This window comes from Mustela nivalis, assembly GCF_964662115.1.
Source record: "Mustela nivalis genome assembly, chromosome: 4".
In the NCBI taxonomy this organism is placed as follows: domain Eukaryota; kingdom Metazoa; phylum Chordata; class Mammalia; order Carnivora; family Mustelidae; genus Mustela; species Mustela nivalis.
The window spans coordinates 117,163,080-117,176,580 of record NC_139023.1 but is presented as its reverse complement, the minus strand read 5'-3'; the positions used below and the strand labels follow the sequence as shown (position 1 = coordinate 117,176,580).

Below are 13,501 nucleotides of genomic sequence, written 5' to 3'. Positions count from 1 at the left end.
ATGTGGGTAAAGACATTCTCTAGGGCCACTGGAGTACTGTGTCCTTATATTTTGACTTCCAAGCAATACCACAGTTAAAAGAACACCAGTGTGTCAGATATAAATCTATCTGAACTTCTTCATAAATCTAGTAAGTCTTGGCAGTGGGAAGAGTATAATTAACAAATGTCTTACAGGTCTACTGCCATACTTTTTTCCCCCCTTTTAAAATATTTTATGTATTTCTTTTAGAGCAGGGGTGGAGAGAGCAGGGGGAGGAGCAGAAGGAGAGGGAAAAGCAGATTCCATGCTAAGTGTGGAGCCTGGTGTGGGCTTGATCTCATGACCCTGAGATCATGACCTGAGCCCAAACCAAGAGTTGGATACTGCCCCAACTGAGCCACCCAGGTGCCCTTGTCATATTTCTTTTTAAGGTATAAACACTTTTCTGTCAGTCTGGATTTATGTTTATCCTAGAATCTTCTTTTAGTTTTTCCTTACACAGATTCTGGATATATAACTAAAGTAGAAACATTATTACCATGTCTAACTTGCCTCTCTTTTCCTTTCTCTATTCTTTCTCTATTAGGAGTCTTCAAGAACTTTTAGATTACCCCGGGGAAGATATTGAGGAGACTTTCTGTCTCAATTTCACGGTAAGGATTTCCACAGTTTCCTTCTGATTGTGGCATTCCCTTTCATCATGCTCACAAGTTGTAATGAACATACAGTTGTTTTCCAAATCAAAGAATAAATTCAGGGTCTTCTCTGAAAAAATTTTATTTTAGTTATAGTGTCTTGATTGTTAAAGGAGTTAAGTAAATTTGTTGAATAAATGAATGAATGATTTATCTGTGAACTTAACATTATGAAATATTAGTCTTCTTTACTCTTGATACATAGATTTCTAGAGTTCATATCATTTTCTCTTTGCTTGCATTTATTGGCAACTGAATGTCTTAAAACACAGGATATCTTGTTAAGGTGGTAATGTTTTCTGAATCAGGTTCTCTTTTCCCAAGAATTTCCTAGGTAAGAAGTAGTGATTAAGCTACATTTGTTCCTAAAGCTTCTCTCAGTCATTTGGAGTCTAAAAGGATAGGTGGTAAACAGAATTGAAACATCTCTTTTTTTCTCCTTACATATAGATTTGTCGAGAAAGCTATGGAGTGGTTGAACAGAAGAAACTGATACCTGGGGGAGACAAAGTAACTGTGTGCAAGGATAACAGGTTAGTCCTGACCCCAGACCCTTGCAGATGTTGCTACTTTATTTCTCTGCATTTACACTTTTAAGACAGAGATTGATGTTAAATCTTAATCCCTGCTGCAGAGGAGGCAAGGGTAAGAGAGCAAGAATTTGTAGATTGTAATTAATTTTTCATATTAGAGGAGACACTAGGCCTAGATTCAGGAGATGACTGTTACAGATCTAGAAAAACGGACAAACCTCTTCCTGCGTCCTTGCACATTTTTAAAGACAACCTGAAGACTGTGAGGTCTAATGTAACATTCAGTAACCCTCTTTGTCATGTAAACCTTCCAGACTATGCAGGGAGCCTCAGCTTTGGGGAAAGTAAGTGCCCAACAAAAATGGTTTCAGATGATGGAATTACCTTGATTCTAGGAACCTAATAAAGAGGTTAGTCTTGTGACAAGCAGGTGTTCCAGTCAAGCCCTAATAAGAATCTCTTGGAGGAAAAAAAAAAAAAAAAAAAAGAATCCCTTGGAGCTAAATATGTATCATCCTGTCTTTATCTGAATAACATTGATACTTTGTTCACAGTAAATGATCTATTTATTTTTTTCACATAAGAACAGGCTTATATATTCCTTGTAGTCTGATTTTTTTTTTTTTTAGAATAGGGAAGTGTATGGTGGATCATAGAGTAGATTTTTGGCACAGAAGGTTTCTCTTGTAGTTTTGATGATTGTTTTATCAGGTATATATGTACATATCTGCCTTTAGTTCTCAAAGGATATCTGAGCTTTTGCATCAAGTTTCAGACAAGATAACGTGTGCATGATTTTGTGGAAGCTGCCAAAGGGCTAGGCCTGTGGCCCAAGGAAGGGAACATTCAGAATGTCTTTATATGGTGGTGAGTCCTCAGAGAGCTCTGTGTGTTTGGTACACTGAGTGGCACAGTGACCCAGTGCAGGTGAAGGCCCTTTGTGATGTAGTCTTCACTTGAAGCAGTTCTTGGGACTTACAACTCCTTCTTATCTTTATAAAAGTATTTCCCTTAGAGTACTTTTTGTCTCTGCTTTTTTCCCTCTCTCTGGGTCTGAGTTTTTTTCTCTTCCTGTCTCTGCTTCTCCTTCCCTATAACTCTCACTGCCTCTCCTTATTCAATAGATATTTCTTTGAATCATCAGTTGAATTGACTGAATAGTTGGGAGATAACGTGTTCAGGAATACTGAGATAAAACACAGTCTCCTTAGGGTGTAAGCTGTTGTCATGTGCAGCCATACTTCAAAAGTGAAATAGACTGAATTGGGGGTTGAATCTGAAGAGTTCAGGGATAGCAGCTTGGACACGTAGACCCAGGAGGTCAGATATGGCATAGAGTTAGGTTGCGAAACCTACCTACCTGTTGGGATAACAGAAAGTAGCGACAAAGACCACAGTGAACAGTGAAAGCCGCTCCATAGAGTGATGGCTAAATCCTGGTTGTTGTATCAGGGAGAGAACAGTGAGTGAGTGTGTGTGGCGTGTGGGTACTGGTTGGGGGCTTTGCCAGGGGAAGCTTCATTTGGAGGACCCACACCCATTTAGCCTTGGGGGTTACATTGTAGAAGTCTTTGGTAAATAGAGAATTTTAGACTTCATTCAGCAGGTAGTAAGAAGCCACTGTTTGTGAGCTCAGGAGTTATGGGATAGAAGTTGGTTCCTGGCAGACATTGTTTTCTCATCTTCTTTTCCTTGTCCACTGTTTATATCTGCTGCTGACACCATCTGCTGCTGCACACTCATGGACAGTGCTTAACCCCAAGTAGTGCTCAGAATCAGTGTGGAAGAGCATGCTTTTGTTTAAAAGGCGTGTTGGGGAAATGCTTGGGTGGCACAGTCAACTGAGCATCTGACTCTTGGTTTTGGCTTGGGTTGTGATCTCAGAATCATGAGATTGAGGCCTGTGTTGGGCTCCGTGCTCAGCACAGAGTCTGCTCAAGTTTCTCCCTCTCCTCTTCTCGTGGTGTGTGTGTGTGTGTGTGTGTGTGCATGCTCTCTCTCTCTCCCTAATAAATAATTAAATCTTTAAAAACATGTGTGCTCCTTTTCTCTTACTTTGCAGTTGTTGGCCACTAATTGACTTCGGGGCTGCTCCTACAACACATTTTCAGTAAGGATGTTCTGATGACACACAGTTTCCTTAAAAGAAAGGCAGTACTTAAATTCAAGAGAATAAAGAGAAGGGAGCCCCCGTCATTCTTTAACTTGTATTATGAAGCTCCTTTGTTACCATGACTTCCAAAAAGTAGCTTCAAAAGTTTTCAAGTCTTTGTACAATAGAGAGTGTCGTAGTTTTAAAACTTGCCAGGCAGAGGATGGCGGGCTCCTGTTTTGATTGCCAACACACTGTGTTTGAGATTAGCGTGTGGAACAACTTCTATCTTTGGTGAAGTTTATGTTTTGACGTTTCTGGGTCACTAGCACTCGTTGAGCACACAGTGAACTCATCCATGCTGTTTTCGGCACTGTTGTGCATGCCTTTGTACTTGTGACAGGAGGCAGACCTTATTTCTGTCACACAGTTACCTACTGGAGAAGCTTCTGAGAACCTTGTGTGGTTACTGCCGCATTGCTTAGTATAACTGTCATGGTGAAGGACAACTAGGAAGATACAAGTGAATTTCTCTTCTTTTTCTTTTATGCTGCAAAAGCAAAAGTCTTATAAGCAAAGCATACTGAGATCCTGGTAAGAAATGTTGCATACAACTGTGAAAGATGAATCATTGCAGCTCTTTTTCCCTTTTGTCTAGTATATGTCATAATCTCACCACTGGGGGTGGGGGTCCTTTTTGGGTATTTCTTAGATGGGTCTAAGAAAACTAGATGAGGGGCGCCTGGGTGACTCCTTTGGTTAAGTGTTTGCCTTCAGCTCAGGTCATGATCCCAGGGTCCTGGGATTGAGTTTTGCATCGGGCCTGCTTCTTCCTCTCCCACTCTCCCTGTTTTTTTTGTTTGTTTGTTTGTTTTTTAAAGATTTTATTTATTTATTTGGCAGACAGAGGTCACAAGTAGGCAGAGAAGCAGGCAGAGAGGGGGGAAGCAGGCTTCTTGCTGAGCAGAGAGCCCGATGTGGGGCTCTATCCCAGGACCCTGGGACCATGACCTGAGCCAAAGGCAGAGGCTTTAACCCACTGAGCCACCCAGGCTCCTCTCCCACTCCCCCTGTTTATGTTCCCTCTCTTCCTGTGTCTCCCTCTGTCAAATAAATAATTAAAAAAAAAATTTTTTTTTAAAAGAAAACTTGAAAGATAAGAATAATGTCTGCTGGATTTTAACTTGTAGGCAGTTGAATATACAGATACTGCTTAACAATACTTTCTTAACAGATACTTTCTTAACAGAAAGTTATTTGCTGAGTTAACAGTAAGGTATTTGCTATCACCACTGCCCTGGAGGAAAATGCCAGAAAGATACCAATTCTTTATCCATAATTTATTACATTTCATTTGGTCTTAAGATTGCATCCTATCCTTGAATAAGAGCTGCAGATAGTCAAATGAGTTACAAGCATCCAAGTAAAAGAACATCCATAGGTGATGGCTGGTGGCTACATCATAGCCAGCTATTGCCACAGCTGGTAATCACATCTGAATAACGACTACTCATGGTTAAGTATTTCTCATACTCTGTAACATCGTGTTATTATTATTAATGAAAAATCCACATGTCATTCGAGGTTTCCCCAAATTGACTTTAATGTAGTCGAATAAAATTGATGTGTTCTCACATTTCTGCCACGTTAAGAAAGGGATTGAAAAACAGTAAAAAGATCACCCAGTGGGGCACCTCGGTGCCTCAGTGGTTTATGCCACTGCCTTCGGTTCAGGTCATGATCTCAGGGTCTTGAGATGGAGCCCCACGTGGGGTTATCTTCTCAGCAGGGAGCCTGCTTCCCCCTCTCTCTCTGCCTGCCTCTCTGCCTACTTGTGATCTCCCTCTCTGGCAAATAAATAAATAAAATCTTTAAAAAAAAAGAAGAAGAAGAAGAAAAGTACCTTAAAAAAAAAAGATCACCCAGTAAGGAGTGTGAGGCTTAACGTAAGTGCTCCAAAGGGCACCCAGATTCTATAGTGAGAACCTGAGGAAAAAATCCTACATGACAGACACCTGTGGTTCCTTAAGATCTCCTGAAGTTAGGACTGCTGACAGACTTGTCAAGTTGATTTCTTGAGATAATCTATTGGTGTAATCTTTAAGATCTGTTTGTATTTGCATTGGGCTGTTTTAGGATAGCAGATGACTAAAATGCCAGTCACATTTCTTGAGTGCTTACATTTGTCTAAGTACTTCACATGTAATCCTCCCCACTATACAGATGCGGAAACTGGGCCACAGAGAGGCACAACTTAATTGTTCAGGGTGACGTAGCTAGAAGTGTAGGATTCAAAGCCAAGCATTGGGAGTGAGATGAGAGCTTGTGCTCTGTGAAGGTCCGCACCCGCCCTTTCAAGGCTAAGACCAGGACTTGAGTCCCCTCCCCAACCCAGGAAGAGACATGACTTAGAAGTTTGCCGTTTTCCTTTCAGGCACACTATGGGGTTTAAAAAACAAGGTTGGCATAGTTAAAAATATACTGTGAATGTATAAAATTATATGTCTGAATTTTTAAACTTCGCTTGAGACAGTGCTTATATTTACTATGTTATTACAAAGCCCTCATGGACACCCTTAATAATGACTCACAGTCTGCCATGTGGATGTGTGTGTTCTACTGTCTTGCTCTGGGGTATTTGGCTTCTAAGTTCTCTTTTGTTTCTCTCCCCCTTCCTTTATTTTTAGTAAGACCTGTCAAGTATCTTTTGTCTAAAGCTTTCTTTGCCTTTAAAATTGCTTTTTAATAAGATCCCAAGGGTGAAATTGAATTAGTGTATGTCATTTTCAATTGGTTGATAGATGTTGTTGCTGAATTGATTTCACTAATGAATTATATATCAACTTGCATATTATCATCAATGTATGAGAGTACTCATTTTACCTAATCCTTATAAGCACTAAGATTCTCTTAAAGAAAACAAGTAATAAATTCTGTTGCACTTGTAAAATTTTGCATTTCTTACACACCTAGGCTACTTTTCATATTCTACACAGCTTTGGTGCATTTTCCTGTGAATTAGATAGAAATGGACAATATTGTGAATGTACTAAATGCCACTGAATTGTTCATTTAAATGATTAATTTTATGTTCTGTGTATTTCTCTTCAATAAAAAGTGTTTGTGTACCTGTGTATGCATGTGCAAATATGTCTGTGTCTGCCTTAAGTGTGAACTCTCAGGCAGGGAGAACTGCTGTGTCATGCTTTGGCAGTGAGCGTCAGGATGCGACACTTTCCTGTGTAATGCTCTCAGAGACCGAATTGAATGTGTAATGCATACTGCTATTCTTCCCGCCAGTTATTTTGTGCATTGCTGACAAATTTGAGCATATAATGGATTAACGCTGAGTGATAGTGTTTGACCCACTTTGAAGGCGGGGTATCCTGCTAGATGTTAACATGCAGGTTTTATGACTGCCTGAGGAGCAATCAAATAAGCAGGGCAGGAAACAGAGGTAAAGATCAAGCCAGTTAGGAAACAGTGGAGACGGCCTGACATTGTGAAGGGCATCCACAAGCATCCCCGTGTCCTGGGAAATGTGGCCAACGGTGGTGTGATTGGTAGCTAGAAAACCCCACAGTTAAAGTCTTGCCCTAAATGGAAGGAAGACAGCTGGTCCAAGCACTCGGCTGGGATGCCTGTGTTCCAGACCTCACTGAGCCCTGGTGCTGCCCTCTCAGGACGTGTCTTTCTGCTCCAGACAGGGCTATAGTATTTCTTCTTTTTAAAGCAGTCTGCTTGTGTCCTTTATGTCTTTCTGTATTGGGACTAAATGATTTTCATATGGTTTGTGGGTATTCTTTATTAAGACCACTAAACCCTTTGCCATTTGTTATTTATTGTATATTATATTTCCAGTTGTTTGCTTTTGAAAAAATGGGGTGCTTGTGTTTAAATCTCTAGAATGTATTTATTTCTGTGTTGTCCTGTCTGTTGATTATTTCTTTTGGTCTTATATCACCAATCTCAGCCTTTCCCTATCCAGTAATTGATAAATACATCATATACTCTCTTCACTTAAAAAAATTTCAGGTGGGGGGAGGTCTGTATTCTAAGGTAGAAATCTGAATTATTCCCATATTGCTAGTTTCCTTAGCTATTCTTACAGGGGGACATTAGATTAATTATATCCAGTTTGAGTTTTGATTTGAAGTGTGATAAATTAAAGGTTACTTTGGGAAGAATGAACACTTTTGTGCTATTTAGTCTTACCATCCAAAAGCCTGTTTTAATTTCTGATTTTGTTTTTCCTTTTCACATAAGATTACACATATTTTTTATTAGAGGTTTTTTTTAATATTTTGATTTCTTATTTCTATTGTGAAAAGTCTTTCCATGTGTTTTGACCATTATTGGTACCTAGAAATGGTTAATAGTTTTTGTATATTTATATGGCAACTGGTCATTTGCTCAGATTTATTCAATAATTTTCAGTTGATTCTCTTGGGTTTTCTATATATAACTATCTGCCTGCAAAAAAATTTTTCCCCAATAATTACACACCTTATTTGTTTTATTCATTTTTGCTTCTTTACTAGATAGACCTAGAAGAATATTAAAGGAGTCTCTTATTCCTAGAGATAAGAAATACTGAATTTTATTAGTTTTTGCTTCCATGAAGATAATCCAATGATTAAGATAATTATTGACTTCTTATATAATACGTTATTTTGATTTTCCCTTTTGATTGCCTGGCCCTAATGATGATTAATAGTACATTAAGGTTTAACTCTGCTATTGCAATAAGCAACAGGTCAGAGCTGCCTGCCAGTTCTTAAGGTAAAGCAGCATAATTTCACGTTTGCATAATTTTAACCCTTAAGAGAAATGGAAGAAAATCCATCTGAGTTTTTAATTTTTAAGGGTGGGGTCCTTAATTTTTAAATTATTTTGCTTCATTCAAGATGCCCAGATATTAACTTGAAGTAGCCTTTTTTGGATATGCATAATATCATATTGAAAGTCTTTTATCTCTTCTGGGAGGAAATCAAAATCTGATTTTATATTGAGGAAACCAAAATGAGATAGGTTATTGAATTTCCTGTTTCTGAATTAAAGATGACATTCTTCTCTGATGAGGAATCATAAACAAGAATATAATGATGTCCATTCCCCCTCTTTTTGTACCTGGAAAGGGAAGGAGGATTGAATTTCCAATCAGTGTCTTTATGTTTCATGTAATAAAAAAATAATAAAATAATAGCTGAAATTTCTTGAGCACTGAGTGTGTGTCAGATACTATCCTGTAGACTTTGTGTATTAACTGACCTCTTCTCCATAATTGTGAGGAAGGGGCTATTATTACCCCTTTTATAGGAGAAACTGAAACAGACTGACTGAATTGCTTAAGGTTCATTGCTTATAGGGGCAGAGCTGGGATTTGATTGCAAGAAGGCAGAGTATTTGAGTCCTTTTGTTTTTTAAAAATACTGTTTTATTAACACTACAGTGGTAAACAACTTTATGTTTCTTTTTAGATCACTGAGTCACACAAAATTCAAAACCCACAAAGAAGCTAAGAGTTTTTACATTTAACGTGTCCTTCCTGAAAATCCTTAACTGTATACCAGTCTGTCCTCAAGCAGTACAATTTGAATATGCACCATTTTTTAATTTAATATGTCACATTTACATAGCAAAATAATGAAGGCACAGCTAATACAAGCAAACTTAAACCCTTCTACTTCTGAGCTGGGGGTGGGGACACACACTTGGATTGGTTCTTCAAGTATTTATTTTTTCCAAACATTAGCTTCATTGAAGAGTTCTGATAATTTTCACAGCTACATTCTAAAAGCTACATGACAAAGACGACTTCACAAGGATCAAACTACATAACACTGAATACATGCTTTACAGGATTTGCTACATTCTACATCGTTTCAAGTAAATTAATATTTCTAGAATGCTAGGTAAAGGGATTTAATACTTAAACATTTGGGTTTTTTTGTTTGTTTGTTTGTTTTTACACCTTTGTAAATAGACACTACCAAGAGAACACATAAACATGAGACTGTAAATAACAAACACATATGTTGACAGTATTATACAGGTTATACACCCTCCTTCTCAGAACCATGTTGCTTGTTTAAACTCAAATATTCAGAACATTCTTTAGAATTTGAAATGGCAGTTTTCCAGGCCTCATTAAACAGTACTGTCATGATCTCCATCACAGGCTTCCAGGATTCCATCACTCTTCTCCGAAGTGTAAAGCTGATGGGTTACAAAAGCAAAGTCTTAAAGATGAGATTCTTCTGGGTTCTGTTTTTTCTGCACTGGAAAATGTCCGGACTAAAGAAACTGAAGAGTTAAGCGTTGAGAACATGTTCAGTCTTGGTCTGGGTGTTCTGTGTGTAGTGTGATGACAGTGGAATGAACAGGTTTCAAAGTGACATTCTTTACTTCACATCTACTTGACACCCTTAATAAGTCTCAGTTGCAGTCCGTGCAGAAGAGATCATGAAAAAAAAAATCATTTTAAATATAACTTGTTTTCTTCAACACCTTTTGATATATTTATTGTGTTCAAAATGAAAAATTTGAAACGGGCTGGCCAGGATCTGATTGCTTCAATTTACTATACTTTTAGGTAAGAACGCCAGAATTGATTACATTGTATTTTGGTCCCAAACCTGAGCCTTATTAAGTCCACCAATATTGAAAAAAAAAAATAGTGGTTTTGTTTCCGTCGTCATTCTCCTCCTCAATCTCTGCCCCCGCTTATTTCTTGGCGTCATCAGGCACTGCAGAGTGGGGACCCTCATCTTTGGCCGCCGCAGCCTCTGCAGCAGCCTCCTCCTCCTCCTCCTCCTCCTCTTCCCCCTCCTCCTCATCCTCGTACTCTTCCTCGTCGTCGTCCTCCTCCTCCCCCTCCAAGGTCCATGCACACCCCTCCATCTCACCGGTGAGCTCCTGGATCTTGGCAAGTAGGGGCTTATAGATGTCGTTATACTTTTTTTCCAGAGCCTGAAATTCCTTATCAAATTTGGCTTCTATCTTATCGCATCGCTTCTGCAGCTTTTTGAGGGCCAGGACTCGGCATTTCACCGAATTAGGCAGGCTCTCGATAAAGTCATTTTTAGGCTTTGGTGCATTCTCCGCGGGGGTCTGCGGCTCCTCCGCCGTCTGACCGGCCGCGCTGTCGGAGTCCCCAGCCGCGCTGTCAGAGTCTCCCCCCTGCGCTCCGCCTTCCGCCATTACCTCCTCCGCCGCCGCGGCCGCCTCCGCTGCCGCCGCCGCTGCCGCCGCCGCCGCCGCCTGGCTTGGCTCCGCGGGCCCCTGGTTTTCCGAGTCAGCCATGATACCGGGGAAGCTGCAGAGGTCTAGGGTGGCTCCCGCAGAGACCTGCACCCGAGCTGCACCAGCGAGATCTTGCGGATGCGGCAAGTGGCGGTGACGTCGGCCGCGGCAGTGACGTCGGCCGCGGCCCCGCCCTTTTCTCGCCCGCCCTAGACTGGCTCCCTGCGATCAGCTGACGGCCTTGCCCCCCACACTGCGCCAGCCTCCCCCTGTTGCTACCCTGCCATCCTCCCTAGCACTGCAGCTGACGTCAAAACCGGTGTCTTGGATACCCTGCCCCCCATCCGCCCACATACCTGTCCCCCTCACCCCCCGTAGAGCTGGGCTGGGAATGGCAGCAGGTGTCCAAGGCCCCTTCCTAGGAACTGCTCGGATGGCCTCAGCCTTTTTCAGTTTGCTCCTCTAGCCCACTGCGGTCCTTCTGTACAGCGGTCAGTACATCTGTCCTGGCCTTTGTCTGCATGACCCATGCGGGCGTTGGTCTGGTGTCGCTGGCTTACTCTTGTGGAGTCAGCTTTGTCACCTTTCTGATGCCTGTGAATTCCTTTCCAGAAAGCGAGGGCATGGGAGAGCGGACTCCCTTCTACTGCTTCGGGGAGCTGGGTGCACGTGTGTGGAGAGGGCCGCCTGTATGTCCACATGCCCACTCAGCAGCCCTGGTTGGTCCTTCCTCGGCTTAGTGGCATGTATATGCGGGGCAAGGTCTCTTAGCGAGAAGGACCTCGGAGCAGTTTTGGAGCCATTTGGATAGGACATCTCAGGACCCTTGGTATTCTGGAGTATGTTCTAGAAGGTCCCTCAGACTCTTTGGCCTGCGGACAGGAATAAAGCTGGAGGCAGGTGGAAGAAAAGCAAGTCCTTCTAATGCCTGGGGTCCAGGGCAAGGGCCGCGTCTTCTCCATGTTAAAGCGTGTGTTAAGGAGCGCTGTTCACTGGGGACACGGAGACGCTCCTGTGTGCTCACAGACATGGGCCCCCAAGGCTCTCCACAGTTCAGCATCTGCTTTGTGGTCTTGCTGGTGATTTGTATCTGAGAACGTTTAAAAAAAGAAAGAAAAAGAAAAATTTCTCTTAAAAAAAGAGAAATCTCCTCTAATAGCAAAGTGAGTCCTCGTTTTATTTCACTTCCTTATCTTGCTTGTAAGACCCAATGATAGCTTCTTGAATAAGGATGAGGGCTCATATTTTAGGTATGGAAGAAGACATGATCCTTCCAGGGATTCCTTAGGAATGTTTTCAAATTCAGTGTTATTGATTCAAATGTTTGTCTTTCACTATATTGGGACTTACTGAAGCTCTTCCATATGCTCTTCCAAGCATATGAATGTTAAGAAATTACTTCCCCAAGTACATTTGGTGTTATCTTATGGTTTTTAAGAATATTAAATTATCTACTAATATGTAAAGCACTTAGTGTTGACACATAGCAAGCACTTAATGTGTTTCAGTGTTTTTTTTTTTTTACAAACGACATTCATTAATATGCAAGAATAACCTGCAATAATATTCCCTTTTAAAAGGACATTTTAGTGCCCTTCCCCAAAGAAAGGAACCATTTACAAAATGCCTGATACATTCCAAATAGCAAACATTCTAGGTTTTTTTGTTTATGTATTTGTGATTCTTGTTTTCTATTTTACTTTCTTAATTCGGCTACACATAATTTACTTTCCCTTTTTTGTTACCATTTGTAGCGACTGGGTTTTATTGTTAGGCTGGTATTTTAGTTTTAGCTCTGTGGGAATGTAATGTGATAACACATCTATACTTAGTTGGCTGACACTACATATTCTATATATCACCCATTGTTAGAAGGTGATCCCCCGAACTAAGAAGTCACGTTGAGATCAGAAAATGAAGCAGGCTACTTCAAACAGTTGACACAGAGTTTTATACAGGGTGACTTATTGGTAGGAGGATCAGGCAGAAGACAAGCCATGGTAGTTGCAGAGCTACTCTCCACAAAATCCAGACCTTCGTGCCCAGATTCTGGAGTGAGGAGGTGCACAGAAGGGCACTGTAGTGAGATTGAAGGGTTCGCATACACCTCAAAGGGCTTGCATGCAACTAAGTGCTAGCTAATCTTTAATTTGATCTTGTGATACTACTGGTGCATCAGGAAGGGGGAAAGACCGTTTTATCTCTAACAGATTCATGGGAGGCCAAAGCGGGCCTCCCCAATCTGGGCCTTGGTGGGGAATTCTAGGGTATATATATATATATTAATTTCCAAGGACCCTGAAATATGTAGCGCCAAGAGTGGTCACAGCAAACATGAACAGATGGAGGGCCAAAGATGGAGTCCATCTTGTTAGCACTCCTGGCCCGTCTATTCCATTTATCATCTCTTGTTGGCTGCAGGTACCTTGAGGTTAGGAATGCTTTTTTACATTTTAAAGATAAGGAACTTAGAAGCAGAAAAATAAAGCGAAATAAATATTTTGTTAGTATATGTATTACTTGACTGGCAGAATCAGAGGCAGAAATGGGGCTTTCTAATGCCTATAGTGTAGAGGTTGTGACAGCCCAAATATTAATAAAATCCATTTGACCTACTTGACTTGCTTGAAACAAATAGGATACGTTCACCTTTCAGGATGTTTATGTTGCTGTCTTTAAAAAACTTAAAATTTAGTGTTAAGCAGGCGACTTTTTTCAAATGTTCTGTTCTTTTGAGATATAATTCACAATATAATAAATAGACATATTTTGTGTATAATAAAAAAATTTAATTGTGTTAATTTATATGTAATAAAATTCACTTTGCTTTGGCAAGTACAGTGATGTAAACACTACACTAATTGAGATGTAGAACAGTAACATCATCCCAAAAAACCCTTCATAAGCCTTCCCTTACGGTCCAGCCCTGGTGATCATGGGCCCCTCTCTAAAAT

At 40.6% G+C, this 13,501-nt stretch overlaps 2 protein-coding genes across 3 annotated transcripts in view; one reads left to right on the top strand and one right to left on the bottom strand.

The window, feature by feature from the left end:
- HERC3 (HECT and RLD domain containing E3 ubiquitin protein ligase 3) overlaps nt 1–13,501 on the top strand; it is a 122,363-nt gene that overhangs the window by 90,717 nt on the left and 18,145 nt on the right. For both annotated transcript variants that reach the window (XR_014310591.1, XM_082726603.1), the window contains 2 exons: nt 569–635; nt 1,128–1,210. Coding sequence is in view for 1 of the 2 variants with exons in the window: in XM_082726603.1 (XP_082582729.1) it covers nt 569–635; nt 1,128–1,210 (150 nt within the window). In the remaining variant the exon portion in view is untranslated. The remainder of the gene's footprint in view (nt 1–568; nt 636–1,127; nt 1,211–13,501) is intronic.
- NAP1L5 (nucleosome assembly protein 1 like 5) lies at nt 8,717–10,788 on the bottom strand. Its single transcript, XM_082726619.1, has one exon. The coding sequence runs from the start codon at nt 10,605–10,607 to the stop codon at nt 10,029–10,031; it is 579 nt and encodes a 192-aa protein (XP_082582745.1). The 5' UTR covers nt 10,608–10,788; the 3' UTR covers nt 8,717–10,028.

Coding starts and splice junctions, on each gene's coding strand:
- NAP1L5 (XM_082726619.1), bottom strand. CDS start 10,607: ATGGCTGACTCGGAAAACCAGGGGCCCGCGGAGCCAAGCCAGGCGGCG.